Source organism: Cuculus canorus, chromosome 4 (genome assembly GCF_017976375.1).
Source record: "Cuculus canorus isolate bCucCan1 chromosome 4, bCucCan1.pri, whole genome shotgun sequence".
NCBI classification, from domain to species: domain Eukaryota; kingdom Metazoa; phylum Chordata; class Aves; order Cuculiformes; family Cuculidae; genus Cuculus; species Cuculus canorus.
Window position 1 is genome coordinate 34940956 of NC_071404.1, and position 23930 is coordinate 34964885.

Consider the following 23930-nt stretch of genomic DNA (forward strand, 5'->3'; position numbering starts at 1 on the left):
TCTTACATTTAAAGTTTGAAAACAGATTGAAAATTTTTAAGATTGTAAAGACATTTAGATTTTCTTCATAACCATACGAAAACTTGTAACTTGGAGGCAAAAAACATTCTTTACCTGTGAGGTATCTGTCTTTCTCATGACATCAAGAAATAACTAGCAGCCATATTTAAGCATAGGGAAAACTTACACTTGAAAAGCACGTTAAAAACATCAAATCACAAATTCTCTGAAGTCTTTTTTTAAGAGTTCTGTGACATGAAATAATGGATATTCTAGGAAATATTTGTTTAGAGATACTACAGAGAATAGTTTTTTTATTGAATCTAATAGACATTTATTGAGAACTGTTTAATCCTTTTGTATTTTTCAGTTGTGTTATAGATGTCGTAGTGGAACAGCATAAAACAAAACACTAGGCAAGCTCCAAAGTATGAACACTGAAGCAATTAAATGCTTTTTCCTCTACTGGAGTTGCAACACATACACTGAAACATACATGGTTTTAATTTTAGCCTTAATGCCATTAGGGCAGCTGTATCGTCCTGTCCTAATGCATTTGACTTGCTAATTATCATTTGTGGTTTATATAAGGTTTGGCCGTTCTCACTCTGCAAGGTCACTTCAATGCTTACAAATTGAAAGCAGTAAACAGCTTGTTTATTGCTTAAAAGAAAGTCAGGTGTCTCTCCATGGAAACCAGCCGTCATAGAAATCCTGTGAATACCAGAGAATTTTCTTTTGCTGCTTACCAGTAAATGAGAAGTAGAACTGCACACTGTGCAAGTCTTCACTTAAATGCTGCTGCTTGTTTCGCTCCCTCCCCCAAACTGTTGATTTATAATCTGGCTGACAATGCAGTTATAAGTAGGGATTTAGTTAAATTACTTATTACACACTGATAGAGTATGAAGCTACAGGTAAATCATATTGAATTGTTCAAAGGCTTACAAACTCTTTAGAACCTTAAATCATAATCTTAAACTGTAGCATTGCCTCATGTTGTAATTTACCACTGCAGAAATAGTCAGTTAAACCTAAAACACTTAGGCTTTGTGATTAAAAAGTAGTGAGTGCTTTGTTGAATAAATCATTGGATTAACTTTTAAACTCAAATATTTGAGTTATGTAACACTAACTATACCGGAAATATTTAATAGCATTTAGAATAAGTGCATTTACCTGTTCCAGGGGTGATCTTGATTCTTTTTGTTTCTTGTTGTGAATTGTCCCTGACTTGCAGGCTTGTGCTGACCTCATTCGGGCACCTACTGCCTTTGCCATGAAAAGAACGTTGTTCCCACTGGAGGTTGAAGCACATTCAATGGACAGACATACCTGCTGTGGATTACATAATTTTCTGTCATAGCAAGTGAGAAGAGAATAGGAATATGATGCTGTTTAAAGTGGTGTTTTGCAGAGTGCAGATTGGACAATTTTTCAGCCAAGGAACTTTAGAAGTAGTGGAAACTATTACTACTGATTTGAAGTTCTAGGGTCAGATGACTAATTCTGGACCATAGAAATAGTGTCACCCCTGTGTCAGGAAGACCTGCAGAACTTTTTGCTCACTGCTTGGTTAGATAGCTGCTGTGGTTTGTTTGAGCATCGTTTAAGGAGCAGTGATTTAATGGATGTCCCCTGCCTTCTGCTTGTTGTTGTTAGGAACAAGCACTTACCCACAGTATTCGTGCCCCTCTTTCCATAAGTGACACAGTATGTGTTCTGTTACTTGTCTTTTTACCACTAAACTTTTAAACTCTCTTGTTGCACAGTTCCTAAGCTGATCAGTGTTGCATTTGCTGTGATTTTATAAAACAGTGTCCATGGATAGTCTTCAGCCAGTTACAGTTTTTGGGGTGTTGTTTGCAGCTTAAATTCTTCCTTAACATAAATCTTAACTAAGTCAAAAGACTCTGATTTATTAATTTACCAGCTTGAAGAACAACAAAACAACTACTTTTATTGTGTTATCTGATCTGCAGCATTGTTGCTGCAAAGAGCTGCTTGTGAAACTTCAAATGTGTTTTTTTCTTTGGGTCGTACAGAAGGCTAACTATAAAAAGATCCGATGAGGAACTGAAGAAACTAATGAGGAACTAGTGTTTTAGATTGATCATTTCACCCCATGCGCTTGAAGAAAACTTGCTGTTGCTGCATGTGTTGTATTGGGTCTGAACTTTTGGTGCAAAATTAGTCTTTTGTAATTCAGCAATGTAACAAGAGACCAGTTACTGGGTTTGGAAGTCTTCTGCTTAGGCTTCACTGAATAACTTTACAGCAGGACCCTGATGTTAGTCTTAATTCTTTTGCTTTATTAATGTTTCTTTTGAGTTGTGATAAATTTGATATTATCACTGTTAGCAAGCCCTTAGCCTCAAGACTTCTCAGAAGGCTGTTCGCAGTAGTAAGGTTAGTTTCTATGTTAAGTAAGTATAATAATATATAATAATGAGGACAGCATACTGAAGAAAATGGGCTGGAGTCTCTTTCTGCCTGCTACAAGTGAGAAAGGCTGTCTTTGTGGTGAGGTGACAAAAGATGGGGATGAGGCACTGTAGAAGGAAAATATATTGAGAAAAAAAAAAGACTTATAAGAGGCTAAGAAAAGGAGAGAGAAAGAAGAGATGAATGAAAAAAAGTCTGTTTGTAGGGGTGATGTGACTGAAGAAGCTGGAAGGTATGAGTAAAGTTAGTCAGTAAAATTTTGTCATGCTTTAATCGCATATTTGAGAAGAAGTATCCACTAAAGCAGTGCATGGAAATGTACACAGATATGTTCACACTAACTGCCTGAGAGTTTCTGGTACAATACTGGTGATGTTTAATACTGCAGAAGTTGTATACCACCGCGTTCTAGGAGATCTGAGTGACCAAATAAAGCAGTGCTTGTTGAGTCCTGTGTGTAGTAGTCACTGCAGGGCTCCTTGGATCAGCATTTCTAAAACCTTCTACTAACCAGCATTGAGGGGAAAGGGAAAGGTGTTTGTTCCATGTCATTGTTCTTTTTTTTTTTAGTATTTTCATCACAGCTGACAGGATTTTTCCAGAAAAATGAGAAGTCAAAAGTAATTACCTTGGTGCTTATTTATCTAAAAGCATTTTTAATCTGTGTTTACTAGGTATAGTTTATAAGCGCATCCTAAGAGTATGTACTCTGCACCAATGTATAGCTAACTACCTTACAGAGAATTAAAACAATCGCGTACCAGTGGAGAAATGAAACCTATTCTCTAACTAAAAATGTCCTCATTTAGAATGCCATAGCTTTAAATGGAAGTTAACTAGTTCACACCTTTCAGAGAAAGAAGGGAACTGTTTGGAATTTGCACTGACAGCTATTCAGAAGTTTAAATGTCTCTTGTAAGAGACTGCATCATCAATAGTATTGATGCCACAAAGCTAGGTCAAGATTTCAATTAACAACTGGTTTTTGCCACAACCTGAGTCCCACTCTTGATTATGATGTGCAGTCTTGTTTAACCTGTGAGATGCCATGAGTTTAAAGCCAAAGATGAAATTCTTTCATAGCTTTGTAATAATACAATTATCAGTTATTCGATGTGATACATAATAAGTATCTTCTTTGGGTGATTGTTCAAATTGCTTTCTTCCAGCTGTGTTCTGCAGTGCTGGTTTTGCATATTTCCAAAGAACATTTATTTTTTACTGAGAAGTACACTGCACCTTGATATTACCATGTGAATTGAGTGACTCTAGTTATTTTCTGTGCATTTCTGTTTGTCCCTTGCAGGTATAGCCAGATGAGTCTCATTCCAGGTTTGTCTCCTCAAATAGTGTTGATGGCTGTTACTATTTTTGGCTTGAGAATAACTCACTAAATCATAAAGATGCTTTTCAAGACATTTAAACTTTATTAACCTGTTGGCTGGTACATTTGTTCTACACTGTGATGATTTGCATCCTTTCTTGACAACTTAAACCAATATTTACTAATGTGGACAACCTCACAGTTAGAGCTACCTAGGGGTAGTTCTTGCCTATATTGGCTGGCGTGCTGATGGTGCAAGCTTGCTAATTTCCAGAGGGATTTTGAAATTCATTAACTCTTTGGATTTTCAGTGCTAGATACTGTTTCTGGATTTCTCAAAGACAGTAGGAATATTTGCTCGCATCAATTCTAGAATAAACTCAGCTGAGATACCGAAAGAAAGATTTCATTTCGTTTTGAAGTAAGAACACACACATCATTCTTTGAGGCTTTTAAATTATTACAGGCTGCCTCAGACATCGCTCATCCAAAAAATTGCTGATGTGGAAGTATTTGAGAAAATAGTGCTGCATGCCTGGTTTTGCTTTTCTCTCTGTTTTTCTTGAAGCTGCTTGTTTGGATGCTTGTTTTGCTCTTGTGGGTCTTTTTAGGGGTAAGAACTGAGGCGTATGTTCTGGAGGCACTGTGATACTGGAGGAATGTGGGAAGTGGCTTGAATAAGGCTTCTTCGTCTGTGTCTTGGCTCCAAAAGTCTAAGATAACCTGCTACCGCCATTCCAGGACCATAGATAATGCAGTGATTTGATGGAGTAATACTGTGACAGCAAAGCTCTTAAAACAGTTGCCAGAAGATCTGCTGCAGAGCTTTAGAGACCAAAGGCTTAGAACTAGGTCAATAGCAAAGCTCCAGTGGAACTGTAATAAGCATAGCTGGCTTTGGCCGAGAGTGAAGTTTTCCAGTTATTATCTTATCTTGCAATTATGCAAGTCTGTCTTACTGTGCATTTTTAAGTGTGCATTCTTTGTTTTGTCTTGAAACTTCATATCCTGGTTTAATTTGTCAGGTTTTTTACTGTTTTAAAATGACAGGCCCCAGTTAATTTTTCTTCTGTTATATATGCTCACTCATTTCTCTCCATCCATTGAATTTCATTTTCATCTTTCCTCTTTCCCTTACATTTTCATACATCCCTTATGTGAGTTGTAGCATTGCTTCAGGAGCAAAGGATCAACAGAATCACTTCAAGAAATGCATTTTGCGTCTCTGAGTCGTGCTCATGCAGTGTCAATTTTCTGTCTGAAACTTCATTTCTGTTCTCCGTCTCAGCTGAGACAGATATTTTAGATATCTTTGGAGCGAAGTTTGAATCTCTTTCCATGTGCAGACATCTAAATACCGATGTTTGGTTTAATTCTTGGTTCTGTTATTTCTAGACTTTGATTCCTGAAGCTGTGTTTTCTGTTGCTTGGAAAGCTTCTCTGATGCTTATATTGGTGGCACAAATGATAATACCACTGTGGTGATGGTTACGTTAAATGTTGCTTTAGTGCACTGGTAGTCTCGCTAGCATATACGTGTAATTTTTTATGCTCATTACTGATGCCATAGTAACTACAGTAAAAATTTGAGGATGGAAGTCTGAGCATATTGTGTCAACATAGAAAATGGGCAAGCATACTCGGAAAAGTGGGGATCACAGGTGACCGGAGTCAAAGGGAGGATCAGGAATGCTGACATGCCGAAGAAATAACAATACGCCTAAGGCTGGTTTATATTCTGATTTCTAAATAACACATTTGTTCTACATAAATTGTTACAGAGTGCCTGTATGCACTCTGATTGCTGATACTCCTGTATCGCTCTGTTGTTCACTGCATCTGTTCAGTTCCTCTGGATTACTGGTCATCAGTGGCGAGGAGGGGGATTCCTACTGAGCAGGAAGCAGATGGATTTTAACTAAGGCCAAAGTTAGACTTGATTTTTGTGGTGAAACTTGTGTAAAGTCAGTGTACTGAGGTCAACTGAGCATCTCTGAAAAATTCTGAAATGCATAAATCTGTAATTCATATGGGGAAGATGAACTTTACCTTGTTTTTTCAGGTCTTTAAATAAAGCCTAATAATAGAATGCAAGATTTGTATTTGGTTTGTTTTTTTGATCTGAATATTTTACTTTTTGCTCTTTTAAAGCTTTCCTGCAGCTGGAGAAAAAAGAACAAAAAATAACCATCGATCAGCCATCTAAAGGAACAAGGAAAAATTACTCTTTTACAAATGAAGAAGTAAGGCAGATTGATCGGGAAAACCAAAGATTGCTAAAAGAACTGTCCAGACAGTCTGCAAAGCCAAGAAGTACCACATTGAAGAAGTCAGCTGTACCACCTCTTAAATTGTACCACAGTGCCCTCAACAGGCAAAAGGAGCAGCAGAGGATTGAAAGAGAAAACCTGGTAGGTTTTGAGAACTTATTTGGATTAGTAAATTGAGTGGAACTGATCGTTGTCAGATGAACTATGGCTAAATACTTGCAAAATTCATAAGGCAGTGCTGGGAGCTTTACTGCAGTAAGTCTGCAATGAGTTTCCTTTCCTTTGCTGTTTGCATAATTGTTCATATGGGGGATTTTTTGGAGGGGGAGGGAATTGGGCTTTTTTCAGATTAAAATAGATTTTATTTCATATAAGTTTGCTGTACTTGAGTATCAATCAGTTTAAGAGGAACAACCGTTATTATTAGTATGCTCATAACTTTAGATCACAATCTAACTCCATTCGTCTTGATTCATGCATCATGATAATATTCTATCAAGAACAATCTAGCAAAAAACAAAGCAATCAACATGATAGCAGCAAACTCGTATTTGAAATACAGAGGATACAATGTGAATGTCAGTTTTGGTTTTTGCCTTATTTTATACCTGTCCTTCTCTTTCAATATTTGTAGCGCTCTGCGTGTCACAGTATTTGAATGTCATGGCAATCACAATAACTTTAGTAGAAAATACAAATTCAGATTCACTTATAAGAATATTGGCAGAGTTGTCTAATAATAAAAATAATACTAATTTGAATAAGGTATTTTTAGTAATTGGATTGTAATACATATAATGACATTTTTATATCTCCTAGTTCTTCATTAGTATGTTTGAAAAGGAGATAAAATATAATTAAAATATGTGGAAAATTTATAGTGGAAGTTAATTTATTCACGTTTTTCTTCTGTTTAAGTGTAGGTTGCAGTTTCCTAGATTGAGATATCGATTCAACATGGAGAAAGTCAAATTCACTTATTTGGGAAATCTGTTAGGTTTTAGTTCTTCCAGCCATCTAGATTGTTAAAAATTTTCGAAGTAGGAAACATCCATCCCAGCTCCACTAGACTGCAGTTGACCTAAAGAACTTTATACTTCACACAGGGAAAATTTGGAATAGATACTTGTTATAGATGTGTGATACTTTTTGTTTAGGGAAGAAACGTTTTTAGGCTTTGGTGGTTTTAGGTTTATGGGATGGCTTTCTTCATGTGGGGAGGTGTGGGGGTAGGAAGGGTGTGTGTTTATTTATTTAAAATGTTGAAAGCAAGGACCTCTTTCCTCTTTACACGCAAGCCTTGGTAGTAAGAGCGTATTCTTAGGCTGTGGGGAGGAAGTGCTGTGTCACAGTTGCATACAGTCCAATAGTAATATGCTGTTCTATGTAACAATAGATGATTACTGTAATATCAATGTGTCTGATATTTTACAATATGCTTCTGCTTACTCAAAACAGCAGATCTTATCGTCTTTGTTATATTGCAATATTTTATCCAAGAATGTCTTGCCTTTGCAACTTCTGGATCAAAACTTCAGCAAACCTAAACATGTATAGTCATTTCATACATTACTGGTTTAGTGCACATTAGAGATTAAAGGTGCTTACTTGTAGTCCAAGAAATAATATCCTTCATTTACTTATTGATTTATGCTTTAGTTGTTGTTCTCAGCAACACGAGTGGGCATGTTTGACCTCAGAATCATTCCTTAGAATTTATGTTAGGACATTGTGCTATTTCAGACTATAAAAACATTTGGCTTATTCTTTTCCCCAAATTCAGGATGATATATTCTTCTCTTCTTTCATCAATACAGCTCTTATGTTTTGTTTAACACTGCTATCATTTTTGAGCAATTATGTTTAGTTTTATTTATTCTCTTTGAAGTGTATGTGTGCATAAAGCATCACGGTTGTAACATTGATTTTTCTAGCACTACCTTTTGGCATTACAAGTATAGCATGCTTTTCACAGAGACTGTAAATGAAAGAGTTGCCCTACCCTGCCCATTGATGAGAGTTTTTCTTCTTTATGTAGTTAAAAGTATGTCCTTTAAGTACTTTGGTTTTTTCTGGTCAACAGCTTTATTGACCTTTGTAGACTGAGGAGCTGGAAGTCTGTGGAACTTCCATATCAATCTTTCTTCTATTACTTGACAGAATTTTTTTTTTCTTCTACAAGGCCCGAGGTGCTGCACAGACACTTTTATTAAATGATCATTGGAGAAGGATGGAGGGTTTTGTAAATAATTCAAGAAATGAAATCTACAACCATAGTCTGTACAGGGGGTGAAAGAGTTTTGATGCAGAGATTTAGTTATTCGGGGGGGGGGGTTATCTGTTGGATTGCAGCTCTTATCATTTCTTGTTCTTAGGTTAACACCTTGTCTAGAGAAAACTTTCAGTTGTCCTTCTAGAACATTCTTGGAGTAATGCCTATATTTACTCTTATGAGAAAGATAGCTTGGTTTCTGGTGCAATCATTTGATATCAGAAGTGGTGGGAAAGTAGTTAAAATACTTCAATTAAAGAGGAATCTAAGCAGTGTGTTGCTTCCTAGCTTTGGTAAAGGATGCAAGAAGGTACAGGGAATAAATCTTGCTCCCACAGATTCTGCTAGAGAAAGCTATGATGGAATAAAAGGTGCATTGCTCTGGGAAACAGAAGTTTAATCACAGCAGTTATTAGCAATTTATGGACAAAATACAAGTAGCAAAATAGGTCACTGTTAAAATTGCTGTCAGAATTTTGTACTTTCTGCTTTTGATTGCGTGCCTTCACAAGTGGAATCTGCTTTTGATTGCTTATATGAACTAGTGAGACCAGAGTGTGTCTCTTGCCAATAGAGGATGCTGGTGATTCAGAAAACATTCTACTCTTGTGTTTGAAGATGCACCCAACCCTACCTCCTCTCCAGTTGAAAGGGACATAAGTGTGACTGATGTGTTACTTTTTTCCCACCTCTATGTATGTGTCTCCACACATGTTCATGTTGGGTGGTGGCTCCTTAGAAACTCAAGCATACAGGGTTTTATTGGATATTTTCATTTACTGAGTTCAAAGCCATTGTATGCCATGACTAAAGACAAAATGTTGGGAGTTCCTTAGATGACGTGTTTTCATGGTCCTCCCCTCCTCAGGAAGCTGTCAGGATGTGGGACTGGCACACAGGTTGTGCCGGGCTGAAATCTGCTGCAGTGTATGGTGCAAATATAGTGCAGTTCTGTGATCATAGCATTGAGGCTCTAGGCTATTTGTGTTCAGATCTTTTGTGGTCTGCTGATTCCTAACTCAGGCTCAACACTGACAAATTGACAAGTTCAAGGAAAGTTTTGATTATTTTGCACACTGATCAATTTTGTGAGATTTCTTTTTTCTGTCCTCCTAGCCTACTTTCTCTGTGGTAATGCCAACCACATGTAAACTTGATAGCTTTTCAGTTTAAAAGACTTCTCTATAGATTGAAGAAGAAGAGTTGTTCGATGTTCAGAGCTTGTCAGGTTAGAGTTAATTAATGCAACTGACAGTTCGAGCAATTTGCAAATACTGGTATTGATTAGAAGAGAAAGCTGTCCTTGCATGTGCTATGATCTGCTTTCCCCTCCCCCTCCTGGACTCTGTCAGGGGACAGTGTGGTCACTAACATCAGTGACATTAGAGGAGGCATAATATAAATAAATTTGAACAGCTGTCAAGGCACACTGGTCAGGTGGTTAGGATTGAAAGGAGGTGAAACTGAAGACTTCGTGCATTTAAAAAGCAAAATAAACCCAGAAAAAAGTAATGGTTTTTACCTTCTCTGTGAACTCAGTTTAGGACTGCTGCATTTTCAGTGCTTTTTTTTCTTTTTCAACTTAACTGCAGAAAAATGTCTACTGATTTTTTTCTTTTTCCTTTTTCTGACAGAGAACATTGGAATTAGCTTTAGGTTCTCATGATATGCCCAAAGTTGAATTAGTAGCATTTATTTTGGCCCATTGTATAGCAGCAGTCTTTTGATACAGTGTCAGGTTCCTTTGTTCTCTAATTTTTGGTAATCTGACATTTCCTTTTGTCATTAACAATATGTATTTTAGTGTCCTTATAGATACTAATCTGTGTGCAGATACCTATGTTTATAAAGAATTATCCTATTCCTAAAAGATAATCATGCAGAAACTCCTTCCATGATTTTTTTTTTTTATTTTTTTACTATTCTACTTTTACTGTAAACTTGGTATTATAATAAAGTAAAATTATATGGGGGAAATAGAAAGCTTCAGAGGGTTTTGCCAAGCTGGGAGGTCATCAATCATATGATACTATATATGTACTGAGCTTGAATCAGAGCTCTGAGGAGCTTTGATACAATTCAGAGCAGGTAATGACTTTCCTCCCATTAGTGTGTTACTCTTGGGTTTTTATTTCTTCAATCTAATCAGGAACATATATTTGGTTCTGAACACCTGGATCGCCCTATGTGGTCTGGTTCATTGGTCATTAAGATCAATGATGAAATTTCTTTTTACTGTAGTGGTGCAGGATTAAGGCTCCAGAGATCTAGCACTTTAAAAGAACAAGGAAAGTGGTAGTGTTCTTCAATCCATTTCACAAAATGAGAGCATAATGAAAGGATTAGTACATCTATAATAAAATAGAAAAAGAACACTTGTTCAAGTTACTTGTACCATTGTATAAGGTAGTTCCTTGGTTAGGGACCTCAAGATTGTAGGGTTGATAATAAAAACACAAGAATTGGATTAGTTCCGAGTTACAGATTTAGTAGGTCAGGACTGCCATTTCAATGTGTCGATGAGTTCATTTCTGTATGCAGCAGGCTGTTCTCCAAAATGCAGAATTCATACCTGTAAACTGTGTGTCTATTAATATGCCCTTGGTACAATTCACAGCAGAGTACAAGGGAAGAAGAGTGTTTCTTAGAACACTTCTGCGTCACAGAATCTGTATCTGCTTTTTTCATGGCTCAGGGCTGTATCAAGTCCTGTGTTAACCTATTCAACAAGTAATCTTTTAGTACTGAGAGGTCTCCTTCTTTGCTTTAGTAGTGGGGACTTGACACTTGTCAAAATATAGGTATAAAAGCAAAAGCAGAGAATCGTATTAAACTAAAGAGGGTAGATATAAATATTGTGCATTCAGGATCAAGCTTGGAATTATTGCAGTGTTAAGGTGTGCAAATTCTGAGGCTGCTACTGTTGGAATGCAGACTTGAAACATGCTCAACTCCTTATATAGAAGTCACTTCTACAATTTACCTATCAATTTGTGATTGAACTGAACATATTGAGAGCTTCCATTTTTTTTAATATTGAGGGTAACCGGTTTCTGCAAGCATATAGTTGTAGTAGGAGATGCGGATGAAGTAAGTAAAATGTTGGATGTAACATTTAGAGACAAGTCTACCATTTCATATTAGGCAGCTGGCTTTAGTGAAGAGCTATTTCTAGCTCAAGTCCTTCCTTTGACTTTTGCTTACTTAGGTATTTCCACTTGACGATGAACTGACTGGCACTTGATGCAAGCACTTGTGACATATTGCGTCTGAGCTAGAATCGCTTGTCCTTTCTCTCTTGTGTGCTCTGTGCAGTTTTCCAGTACCCATGTATAAGCTACTAAGAGTTTGTAGATTTCTGTCACAGCTAGAAAATGACAGCTGACATCCTGTGAATACTTCCCAATACTTCCCAAATAATTTTCTGTAAAGTTTTTTATTACAATAAAAAAATCAGTACCTGGTTTGGAGTGGGGAAGAATGATCGTTTCGTACAAAGTACAGTTTAGTGGCTGTAGAGACAGATTCTTGACTTCTACCATATCAATATGGATCTAGACAATACATTCTTATTAACAGAGGTGGTTTTAGTACTTTGGAGACTTGTGTAATTGCCATTTGCATAGGATGCACATCATAACTCTGACCAGCAAGGGTTTTGTCATTGCCAAATACTTGTAGGCCATCAAATGAATTGTAATTAGTCAGATTCTTTTTTTTAGATTATGGGAATTTCTTAAACCAATAAAACCTGTGGTTTAAAAAGTGGTTGTGCAGAATGGGAAACCGTCTGTGTCTTACAAACACAACAAAGTAGTTGTTCTAATTTAATGTTTGGTGCATGATTGCCAGAGTTGCTTTCAACAAGAGGAAATTATGTCTATAACAACAATTGCAATGCAAATCTCTTAAAATTACATTACCGGACACTATTTGTTTTATCCATAGGTGTTTGTGCTTTCCTTTTGACACTACTTTCACAAAATTGAGGTCAGTAATTCTCTCTAGGAGTCCTGTAGGGCAATATGAAATGGTCCAAGTATGTTTGCAAATTAAAGATTACAAAAATAACTTCCTGTCCTTCTGGGAATACAGAAGAGAGGAGTAACCAAAGATAGGGTTAGAAGGGTGTAGCCCGACTTCTCACCACCTGTACTACTGCCAAACAGCTGTGTTGTTTCAAGTTATCATAAAATGCAGAGAACTTTGGGGTAGTAAAAATATACTTGACATAGAACTGATGGCATATAACAGACAGTTATGATTTGTGTCATCTTATGAACGCTGAGAAAAGAATTGTGAGCAGAGTAGCCTGTGCTGGTCATGGGTGGAGGAGTTTGTGTTGTGCCATGCTAAAAATTTGGGGAGGTTTTGCAGTTCAAATAAAAAAAATCAATTTGTCAATATTTATTTTGTAGCTTCTTGTTTGTTCTTACTCTTTCTTGATGACATTTTTCTTCGCTATTAAGGCTTTTCTGAAAAGGCTGGAAGCAGTGAAACCAACACCTGGTATGAGGCGTTCTGAACAATTGATGGACTACCAGCGCCAGATGAGTTATCTAAGTTCTTCGCCGTCTGTAAGAAGAGGAAAATCTGCTTTTAGCCAGCTTAGCCCTTCAAGTAAGTACTTTGAAGTTGCAGATTCTTGTATATCTTTGCATGTGTTTATCTTTCTATAATTCAGAATTGTGAAGGACTTACTGCAAAGAATAGCAAATAAGTTCCTTTTTCTGTCTTCCTTAAATCGATCATTTATCACACAGAAATAATTAAAGTGATTGTTTTCTTAATCATAGCAAAAGTATGATGACTGTATGAATTTATTAGAAAGTTAGGATGGTAAGTAAGAAGTTGTCTTGTTAACCACCTTTTCCAAGAAGGTAAAAAAATCCCTGTTGTAAAGAAATATTTCTCATTTTGCCAGTACCCTTTATTGAATGGAGAAAAAAAGAAAACAACAAAACCAAAAAAAAAAAACCCCAAAACCCACCAAAAAAGCCCACAAAACAAAACCAAACCACCCATAACAACACAAAACCCCAAGAGGAGGTTCACATTCTCATTCAGAAAATGTAAATCTACTGATAGTAGCCTTGTTTCTCTCAGAAATTGTGTGTGTAATGTTTGGAAGTAGATCATGATCCATAAATGTTGCGTTAAGCACTGTGGCATAGGTTTGAATTCTTTGTCCTGACTACATACAAACAACTCATAACATTTTGTTATGAGTTTGTATTCAACTTATTGTGATCTGTTTGAGTTTTTTTTTCTGGAAAATACAGTAATCAGTGTTGCAGTACTAATAATAGCATGAAGTTTTCTGTTGTACCGAGCATAAGCATTCTCACTCTGGTTTTGTGTATGTGTTAACAGGAGGCACTTCAAGAACATCCACTGTACCAAGTACAATGAGCCAGAGGAGTGAAAAACCTGTGTCTGATTCAGCCAGTGGGGCATTACAGAGACCTAAACCCACAAATGTTCGTGCTGCTTGGCTATAAAAGCATATTGACCTTGCATTTTGAGGTGATCCTCAGACTTCTATTTTTAGTGCTTTTGTAAATTCTATGTGCAAAAATATTTTCTGCAATGTTTGGCAATTAAAATGCATTGCCTATGATATAATTGCTTATAAAATGATTTGAAGTGAACCCTTCCACTTCAGTCAGTATTTTCAACAACAGGAAGAGCTTATGAAAGAGGAGTAGGTATATAAATGGACAGGTTAAATAGAAATTGCTAATTATTATTTTATTCTCAAATCATAAGTGGAATTTGTTTCTATAACATGGAAGGACAGAACTGCTGCACTACAAGTGCAACATGTAAACAAAATCTTTAAAAATAATAGTATTTTAAAATATTGCATTAAACTTGTAAGCATACACTTAATTCCTAGGTTCTTGTTTTCATTGTGGCTTTAGGTAAGCCTTCTGAACTTTGGGTCATGTTCTTATGACTGAAAGAATCTTACTTTACAGCAGCATGAAGGGGTGAAAAGCACATTGTGTGTTCCTGCATAGTTAACTAGAATACTGAGGCTGCAGAAGATGTTCTGCCATTTTGCACTCCAGGTGTTGAACATTTGTTTTGTACTCAAGGCAGGGTCTCTTTCAGATTTAAAATATTTTTGGAAGTTGTGTGGGGACCATTCTGTAGGAAAGAAGCATCTGATGCTGTTTGAGCAAGAGTAAAGACTGAAGTGAACAAGTTTTAGATTCGCTCTGAAGAGTAAGTTTTTGTTACTTCTCAAGCAAGAGAATACTAAGCGAGGGAAATATTTCATGGCCCTGCTTTTTTCAGATCCTTGTTCTTCTTGGTGGGGAGATATAAACGATCTGCAGGAAACTTGAACATCTGATTTTGAGAGCGACTACTGACCAGGATGAAAAAAAAGACAGTAGAAAACAAAGTCTTGTTTGGCTCTTGAACTTTAATGTCTTTTTCATATCAATATTTGTAGCAATGTCAGATAAACTTCAGTAGCAGCATCCATGTACAAGGGGAGCAAAATTTAATGGAATTGGAAATCGCAAACAGTATGTGGTATGCTTTGTTTATTTATGTAAAGGCAAACTTCCAGTGAGCTTATTTTGTAGGACTGCAGTCTTATAAAAAGCATAAGTTGTGATGCCACTAGCTGTGGATATGGCTGGAACCCTGCTTGCTTCCCCAGCTTCTTTCCAGGAGAGATACTGGAAATCTCTTCATGTTATGCATGAAGAAAAAAAATCTGTATTCAGCAATGCTGGGTCCTAGTCCTGTGAAAAGGGAAGTTAGTATTCTTTGCTCGTGCTTGCATGAGAGCTTAGGCTTTCAGGTATTCTGCATTGTAACAAACTTCTTACTTGGTCCTGTGTGATAGTTTGGCAGAGCTTCTGCACCTGGTGACCTGCAGATCAAATTTAGCTGTTTGACAATATTTGAACTTTTAACTTTAAGCAGCATTGTGGCAAACAGATTTTTTTACTGCAGTAACTGTTCGTTTATCGATAGAGACTGTAAGGAATCTTTTGCAGAGTGCTGCTGTATTTATTTGTACTGTTGTGTGAATTAGAATGCCTCGCTATTTAAAGATTTTTGTCCTTCAATGTGATTATCAGGGTCACAGTTGAAGTACTTTTGAATGTTCACGTGATAACTTTTTTTTCTGTGAGGGAATTCACAAAATGTATTGCTCTTAATCACTTCATCTTGTTTTATTTAACTTTGGTATGAAAGTGTCAATTTTGTAAGTCATTTTTGTAAATCATACGAAATAAAATATTTAACATGAATTGCTTGTCATTGCAGTGGCTTCTTTCAGAATTTTATAATTGGTAATGAAGCACAAAGGAGGTCATGGGAGAAGTGTTTTGTTCTATGTGTAGTGGAGGAAAATGCAAAGAATTAGTTTATTCTTTGATACACCTTACCTGTTGGTGACTTTGGCGTGGGTTTTTTAAAATAAGCCATATTGACAGGTCTTCATTAAGTTAATCTCATCAGTGTTTTTATAGCAAACCCCCCTGCTTCTAATAGACTTGTGTTCTATCTTTTTTCTAAGCTGCTGTTTTATGTTCTCTTCTACTGTCTTTTTTTTTTTTCCCCTCCTTCCAGAATCTCTTTGACAGAAGGGTGCAAGCTGCTTTGCTCTTCCCTTAAAGTGAACTGACACGCGGTTTCAGGTAGGAGCCCGTCTCCCTACTGAAGTGACAGGATTGCCAGTTCGGGTGACAGCACTGGCATATTGATCTCTCTGCTGTGAGAAATGGACTGTGATGCTTCTGTCATGCTTCTGCTCTGCAAATGTCCCTGCCTCATTGTGAGCTCAGTTTCTTCCAGGATAGGGTCCTGCTTTGTAGTCTTTCTAAAATACTGAAGGTCTTAAAGAAGGCGCTAGCTCAGATCACTCATGATATGAGAGGAACAGGGAGTGATGATGCATTCCTGTCTGGATAGGAATGTGGAGGGCATTTTTCCAAGCAGACCGGTGAATCCTTCAGAACTCAATCCCAGCGAACCTAGCTACCCCTAACCCTACCAGCTAGTTTGGGAGAATCACACAAGGCCATTCCTCACACGGAATGTATAGGTCTTCCCTTGTGCCAGAACCAGTCAGATTGCTTGCAGTCTTTACTGAAGATCCTGAGGCATCTCTGCTGTCATTCTGTCATGCTGGTTTGTCTAATTGTCCTAAATCTGGCTGGCTGGATTTACATGCCTTCTGTGATGTGTGAGGACTTCGCAGTGGACTGTATTTTCCCGATTGTCATTGACTGAGTTTCAGGATAAGCCCCTGTAAAAAGCCTGAGACACTTCCTTCTTACAGGTCATTTGTGCATCCTAGTGCTTCTCCTTGTTCTCCATGGTCAATAGACAAAAATAGCCTCCCGCTTTTCCAACCTGAGCAGCTTATTGAGTCATCTGGTAGGTGAGAACTGGTGCTTTTCCCTGCAGAGCAGTCTGCACATCAGTGTGGTAGAAATGAGGGCAGTGAGGTCACCTACATTAAGCCTTCTAGCTGTGCAGTGATGATCATTGTATGCAGGCAATAATTAATATTTCCACTGTGGTGTATCCACAAGAAAAAGGCGGGGGAAGCTCCTTGTGCATCAAAGTGGTATATCTTATGAGCCAGGTACAGTGAGCATCAGGTACAATCTTTGTGGTGTTTATCTACTCAGTCTTGAGTAAAGTCCTGGATGAACCATATAATTTCCACTTGATCAATGAGAAAACAGAAATAAGAGCTGCAGCTGGAGCCATCTTCCAGGCCTGAAATTATGTTGAGGTCTTACTTGTTTCAAGTATCAGCAGGGGTTGCTAATGCTTGTGATACAGATCTGGTTTATCTTTAGGATGCATAGTTCTAATACCTTGGTCAAGAAAGAGGCAGTGTCTCCTGGCCAAAATGAGACAGGATTTGGCTACAGTGATCCTTGTAGCTGTCGCTTCTGGTTCTGAGCACACTTTTCTTCCAAGCTCTGATTGCATAAAAATCACAGTTCTCTCCATGGTGTTATGTGGTCAGAACTTATAACAGAAATGACAGGCCTCAGCTGTCTCAATGCAGCGGCTTTTAGGACTGGAACACGCTATTGAGAGATTTAACTTGCTTTGAGCGACTTCACAAGAAGAATGTAGGTGGCTGAGGTTTGCCACCTGGGGATGAGTTAGGGAGTCTGCCTCAATGCTTCTTTCCCTGGCATCCTAGGTTGCCTAGTTGGACCCTCCATCTCCAGGTGAACCCAGTAACCATTCTAGTGTTCTGTGCTTGAATGACTTAACAAGGTTCTTTTTTTTTTTTCTTTCTGCTATGCCCTTCACCATGCCTTAAACCCTTCCCTATGGCTTTTAAAGAGCTGATGGCTGCTTCTTCCATGACAAAGCACAGGGAAGACAAGTGGAGGTTTTCACCTTCAGTAAGGTAGGGAAGATTCAATCCACTGTCATAGATTCTTCCTTTCCCACTCTCTGCACTATGCAATGCTCTTTAGAGATATGTTTATCCTTCAGACCCACCTAAATTTCCTAACTTCACCTCATCCAAAAGATCAGTGTGCCACAGTTCTCTCCCCAGGTAGTAAGCTGGATATTAGTTGAGCTTTGTCTTTATGAGTAGGAAATATTACCAGGCTACTCACAGCGGGCTTCCCAGTGTTCAAGTGTGAAGTACAAAGGAATAATGGTTTTGATAGAGACTTTTGTTATTGTCTGTCTCTACTGCAAAGGTGCAGAAGGAATGGGGCAGTGGTATCAACTGTCTGACAACCGGGATTCATTTGACTGGAGTTCAAGTGGCCATTAGAGACTATCTGCAAAGTCTTCTGGTTTCCAGTTTTGAGAGCTGATGGGTGGGTTTTTGGTAACACTTGCTGAGTGCTGTGGACTTGGTGCAGAGCTGCTTTCAGATGAATGGTTATTTCATTGACAGTTTCAAACTCTGACCCCAAGTGTCTTTATGGTGAGTACCATCTATAATCTGCTACAGGGTGTGCATGTGCATAAGCATTCAAGCAGAAATCAGGAGCCATTTACCTGTGTTTTCCATATGTATTATTTCATGTGTTGTATCTTCCCTCAGTGGAATTTTCCTGCATTGGTACGTTGGTACTACTCACTCTCCTTTTTAATAGCCTTTACTCCTCCTTTGGTTTTCGTCATTTTTTTAATATAGTAATTCTTTCATTTACATTCTCTTAAGTTTTTTTTTGCTTCCTCTTAATTCTCTTATTGCTCATTCACACATACAGTTCCTCTCAAGGTTTGGTACCTGTGCACATTGCATTCTATCATTCTCTCTGCTATCCTTCTAGCCAACTTAGATCTTCTAAAACATCCAAACACCCTATGAACTCTTGTTGGTGAGGTAAACGTGAAATGAGTGTTTGCAGTGTGTTAGCAAGCTTCTCATAAGGGACCGTTAGGAATGTGCAGAGGAAGGAGAAAGGGCAAACACTGGCAGATAAAGCTTTTAACTTTTTATAACAAAGTGCAGTAAGCACTTTGAAAAAAAGTAATAAGATTTTCTTTACGAACTTACAGATTGATAGGCTGTAACCCTGGTTATTTACCACTATGGAAAGAAAACAGACCAGGTATCTGGAAAAGCAACCGTTTAAGATGGCCTCTCCCTTCTTTTCATGCTTGCTAAGTTGAAAAAGACACTATCTTCATGAAACAAAAAGTAATTAACGGTAGGTAATTTAAAAAAGACTATCATTTTTGGACCATTTTTTTCCCAAATGCTTTGGTTCTTCAGGTGAATAGATGTTGCCAGCAGATACTGTTGTAGGATTTTGTACCTGCCTTCATGGAGAACACAGCTGCTGGTCTGAATCTGTAGCAGACACATACAGCCCATCACACTAGGTGACAGAGAGCTAGGACTACCTGCACCTGACAATAAACTGATTTCAAATATAGGAAATGCATAATGTGAAGCCTAAGCACAGAACTTGGAAGTGATCAAATTGTGAATCTTCTAGCTCTCCATTTACTGCTACTCCCAAAACCAGTTAATCCAGAGTTCTCATCTGCATATGCAGTTATGAAAACCACAGAATAAGTATGCTCCCAGTCCAAGAAATTGGATGGTTCTGTGATAGTCACACGGAATGTTAAACAGGGTTAAGTGTCTACAAATACATTCTTTTTGGGAGACTGGTTCTAATTGTACTCAGGAGTAATCTGTTTTCACAGAGCAAGGGATCATAATCTTCGCATCAGCTTGCTTTTGCACATTGAGTTGCTCCAGCTTTCACACTAGCCATGCTGTGAGACCAGGCATCAAGGAAAGGCAGCTTAAGCAGTGACAGTACCTGCAGGAATGTCCCATCTTGGCAATAACCGCTTCACTAAAACAATGTTGTTCACTCATCAATTATACTAGCCAAGGCACCATCTACTCTGCAGTTTATATTCCATGTGGAAAGTGCCAGGTGTCTAACTAACTAGTCAGCCTTTTACCTTCATGCTGCAGCTCACGCCATCCCAACATCTACATTTCTGCAGGTTTTTTTCACCCTAGGGTACTAAAATGACAGGCATTCCAGAATTTTTAATCAGAAGTCTACAAGGGCCCCTTACTTGTACATGGGAAGTAAAAGATGCAACTGAAATAATATCTGAGTGTTACTTGCTTAGTGGTACCCCTTTTCCAGGTGGATACGTAACAAACACCTGTTTACAGGTAGTCTAACTGAACTACTGAAGTAGACATAACTCACTTTCCCTCCTTTGCCTAATTAGAGGATGGGCTTCAGTTTAAAAAGATCTCTGTATTAAGCATGTTCTGATCTTACTGCTAATTAATTGCTCAAGTCATTAGTACTGTAATTTGGAAGTATAGTTATTAAGATAATTTAACTCAGAAGTATGCCATTCAAGAACACTTTTCAAGTAAAATAAGCAGCAATGACTTCACTATCACATGACTACCTTAAAAGACATGTACTTGTAATGTATTCAGTGTACTGAAAACAACAGGAAAAAGTTCATTAATATATTAATTTATTTCATGACTTCAGTTTTAGTTCAATTGAAACATAAGAGCAGACAACTTTTTGCTTTGTGAAGAATTTTTGGGGGAATTTTTGAAACACTATTTTCGTATTCAACAAAAATACACTTTAAAAATCAGATTATGGTGTCAACCATGATCGTAGAACTTCTAAGTGAAGAGGCTGCAGTTAGGAAGTCAGCCTGGTGCTGTACTATAGTTTGTATTTTCAGATGTGTTTTTTACTTAATATCATGTTTTCTTCTAAAGCTGTATTTTTAAGTTATTTTAATGTTATAAATACTGTTGGGTAGCTAGAGACATCACTTAGTACAACAGTTATTTCTGAAGATCTTGTTCTATTAAGCATTCACAATATTAGATTTTAAATTAGTTATAAGCCACCTAAGACTTGTCTCTAGACAAAATGTTACCTGAAATTTGGAGTACAATGTACACACAGGTTCCAATAAAAAAGTTGGACGAATTTTCATACAAAATGTAACTGTGTTGTAGTGGACAATTTTAATTAATTCATCCTCCTCTCAACCAGATATGTTACTCAAATTTTATTGTTTCCCTAGGAAATATTTTGTTGTCCATTACATCACAATAGCATATGTTTTAAAAAAAGTTGATTGAGAACAATTGAACTACATTACGATGTTAAGTTTTAGACATATTTCTTGATCTCATCATAAAGTACTAATACAAAAGCTCCGCCCATGCCTCTCAACACATTCGACCAGGCACCCTTGAAGAACGCTTTGGATCCTTCATCTTTAGCTATCTTCTTCCAGCAATCAATTGTGCCCTTGTACATAATGTCAGCTGTGAAAACAGACAAAGTTCAGAAGTTGTAGACAAGCCTGTTTCAACTTTCATATATTTAAAACAAGGAATAAGCAAAATGTAGCCAAGCATCTAAAATTAAGCAATCAGTCCCTGAAAAGTATTTTTTATTTTCCACATGGAAATCAAAGGAAATCAACTCTCAGCCTCTTAAGTGAGCATGACAGAAATAACTAGCAATGTGTTTCCAACAGCTTGCTTTTTTTAAGGATTTTAATAAGGCAGTCGTTAGTTTTCCATAAGACAAAAAATACCCAGCATGTCCCATATCTCTATGACAAGATACTTTTTCTGCTGCCAGAACACCAGAGGAGCGCTTATTCTTACCTCCCTTTCGGCCAGACTGCATCATCATCCGACGTCGCACAGTATCAAAAGGATAAGAAACCAGCCCTGCTACTGCAGTGACAGTCTGGGCAATCATCCAGCTCACTACGATATGCACATTCTTTGGATCAGGCAACATACCTGTCATCAAGAACAAGTGAGCAGAATCAGTACAGAAGGGAAGATGGCTGTGGAAGGCACAATCACCCACCAGCCCCAGAAGTTGCTCAAGTAAATCAAGCCATCAACTCCTCCCTTCATCAACATTTAACTATTATGAGTGCAGTTAGTTTATAAGACTGTTGGATTTTACGCCCTAAGCCCTCTTTTTGCTCCCTGCACCAAGAGGTCTCTCCTGCGGAACAGTCTCAGGCTTGTGTGATGAGCTGCAAGGAGGAACAATCTACCATACAAATCCATATTTTCAAGCCTTAAGTCAAAGAAAGAAATCGGAAAGTGTCTGAAAACACAGTGCAAACCACAGGCTTTGCCTCAGAACAGCATGTTGAGGGAGGCAGGAATGCATTTCAGAAATCCCTGTGTGTATTCTAGCACTACCAGCCCGAACTGGTGATGAGCCAAGCCTTGCTTGTCCTTGTACTGCCGAGCACGCTAGACTGCCCTTTACTGGATGGACCTTCCTTTGCAGTCACTTCTCCACGCACTTACCCTTGGCCGTGTCATAGACCCCAAAATAAGCTGCTCTGTAGATGATGATGCCCTGAACAGACACGCTGAATCCCTGGTACAGGCCCCTCAAGCCGTCAGACTTGAAGATCTTGACGATGCAGTCACCCAGCCCAGTGAACTCCCTCTCGCTGGCTCCTTTGCCCACATCAGCCGCCAGCCGGGTCCTGGCGAAATCCAGCGGGTAGACGAAGCAGAGGGAGGTGGCTCCCGCGGCTCCTCCGGACGCCAGGTTCCCTGCGAAGTAGCGCCAGAACTGCTTGTGCCTGTCCACTCCCCCCAGAAAGATCTGCTTGTACTTGTCCTTGAAGGCGAAGTTGAGGGCCTGGGTGGGGAAGTACCGGATGACATTGGCCAGGTTCCCTCTCCAGAAGGAGATGATGCCTTGCTCCTTGGGGATGCGGACTATGCAGTCAATGATGCCCTTGTACTGCTTCTCCGCCGTGATCTGTTTGCTGGCGTGCTGGACCTGCACGGAGGAGGAGGAGGAGGACAGTGAGTGGGGCGCTGCAGGGGTCACTGTCCCAGTGAGTGGAGTGGAGCACCATGGGGGTCACCATGCTGGGGGACAGTGAACGGAGCACCACAGAGGTCACCGCACTGGGATAGGGTGGGAGCAGTGTCAGCAAGTGGGGTGCCGTGCGGGTGATCATGCTGGAAAGCAGCGATCAGGGTGCTGTGGGGGTCACCGCGCTGCAGGGACAGGGATGTCGAGCAGGGGCGCTTGCAGGGGTCACCGCATCGGAGAGGGGGGACAGCGAGCAGGGCGCCGCAGGGGTGCCAAGCTGGGGGGCACTACGATAGAGAAAAGGAGCAACAAGTGGGGGTATCTCGGGGGTCACTGCGCTGGAGGTGTCACCATGCTGGGGAGCAGCGATTGAGGCGCTGTGGGGGTCACCGCACCAGAGGAGAGGGTCAGTGAATGGGGGCTCTGCAGGGATGACCACGCTGGAGGAAGGGAGCAATGAGCAGGGTGTCGCGGAGGCCACCACGCTGCAGGGAGTGGGGTGATGCAGGGGTCACCATGCTGTGGGGGTCACTGCGCTGGAGAGCGGTGAGCGGGGGCGCCGCGGGGGTGACCCGGCAGGGGGGGCAGCGAGCGGGGCGCCGACGGAGGGGGGCGCTGCAGAGCAGCGAGCGGGGCGCCGCGGGGGGCACCGCACCGGAGGACGGGGGACAGCGAGCGGGGGCGCCGCGGGGGTGACCGCGCTGCGGGGGTCACTGCGCTGGAGAGCGGCGACCGGGGCGCTGCGGGGGTCCCCGCGCTCCTCCCGCATTAAGTCACGCCCCTCCCGCGCCCCCTCACCTGCAGCAGCAGCTTCACTCTCTCGATGGGGGCGACGGCGGTCTTGGAGATGGCGGCGGCGATCCCGCCGGCCAGGAAATCCTTGAGGAAGCTGAGCGCTTGGTCACCCATGCTTGGTCGCCGCTCCGACACCCCCTGCCCGCACAGAACCCGCGCACCGCCCGCCCCCGCGCCCCCACGGCCAAATGGCCCCGCGCCCCGCAGCGCCCCGCTTATACCCGCGGCGGGAGGAGGGGTCGCCCCGGGCACAGGGCATTGGCCGGGACCCCCGGTTCGCCCCCGCTATTGGCCGGGACCCCCCCCGGCCCCGCCCCGCCGGGAAGAGCCGCGCTCGGGACGTTTAAAGGGCAAATTAAAGTTATCTGGTGTGTGCGGGGAACGCAATGTCAGAGCATGTGCCTGCTTATTAATAGCTCCCGGGAGGCACAGGAGGGGACTCGGGAAGCTGGCAGGAGCCTCTCGGG

The 23930-nt window shown here is 39.9% G+C and overlaps 2 protein-coding genes across 5 annotated transcripts in view; one reads left to right on the forward strand and one right to left on the reverse strand.

The window, feature by feature from the left end:
- CFAP97 (cilia and flagella associated protein 97) overlaps positions 1 to 15561 on the forward strand; it is a 32120-nt gene extending 16559 nt beyond the window's left edge. For 3 of the 4 annotated variants that reach the window (XM_054065386.1, XM_054065383.1, XM_054065385.1), the window contains exons 4-6: positions 5921 to 6180; positions 12781 to 12931; positions 13685 to 15560. In XM_054065386.1, coding sequence (XP_053921361.1) covers positions 5921 to 6180; positions 12781 to 12931; positions 13685 to 13812 — 539 coding nt within the window. In that variant the 3' untranslated portion in view covers positions 13813 to 15560. Of the gene's footprint in view, positions 1 to 5920; positions 6181 to 12780; positions 12932 to 13684 lie in introns of all 4 variants that reach the window. The other variant, XM_054065384.1, reaches the window with a different exon arrangement.
- Positions 15562 to 20288: 4727 nt separating this feature from the next.
- SLC25A4 (solute carrier family 25 member 4) lies at positions 20289 to 23660 on the reverse strand. Its single transcript, XM_054066185.1, has 4 exons — positions 23467 to 23660; positions 22143 to 22629; positions 21474 to 21614; positions 20289 to 21125 (listed from the first exon to the last, which is right to left on the reverse strand). The coding sequence occupies exons 1-4, from the start codon at positions 23575 to 23577 to the stop codon at positions 20968 to 20970; spliced, it is 897 nt and encodes a 298-aa protein (XP_053922160.1). The 5' UTR covers positions 23578 to 23660; the 3' UTR covers positions 20289 to 20967.
- Positions 23661 to 23930: the final 270 nt, after the last annotated feature.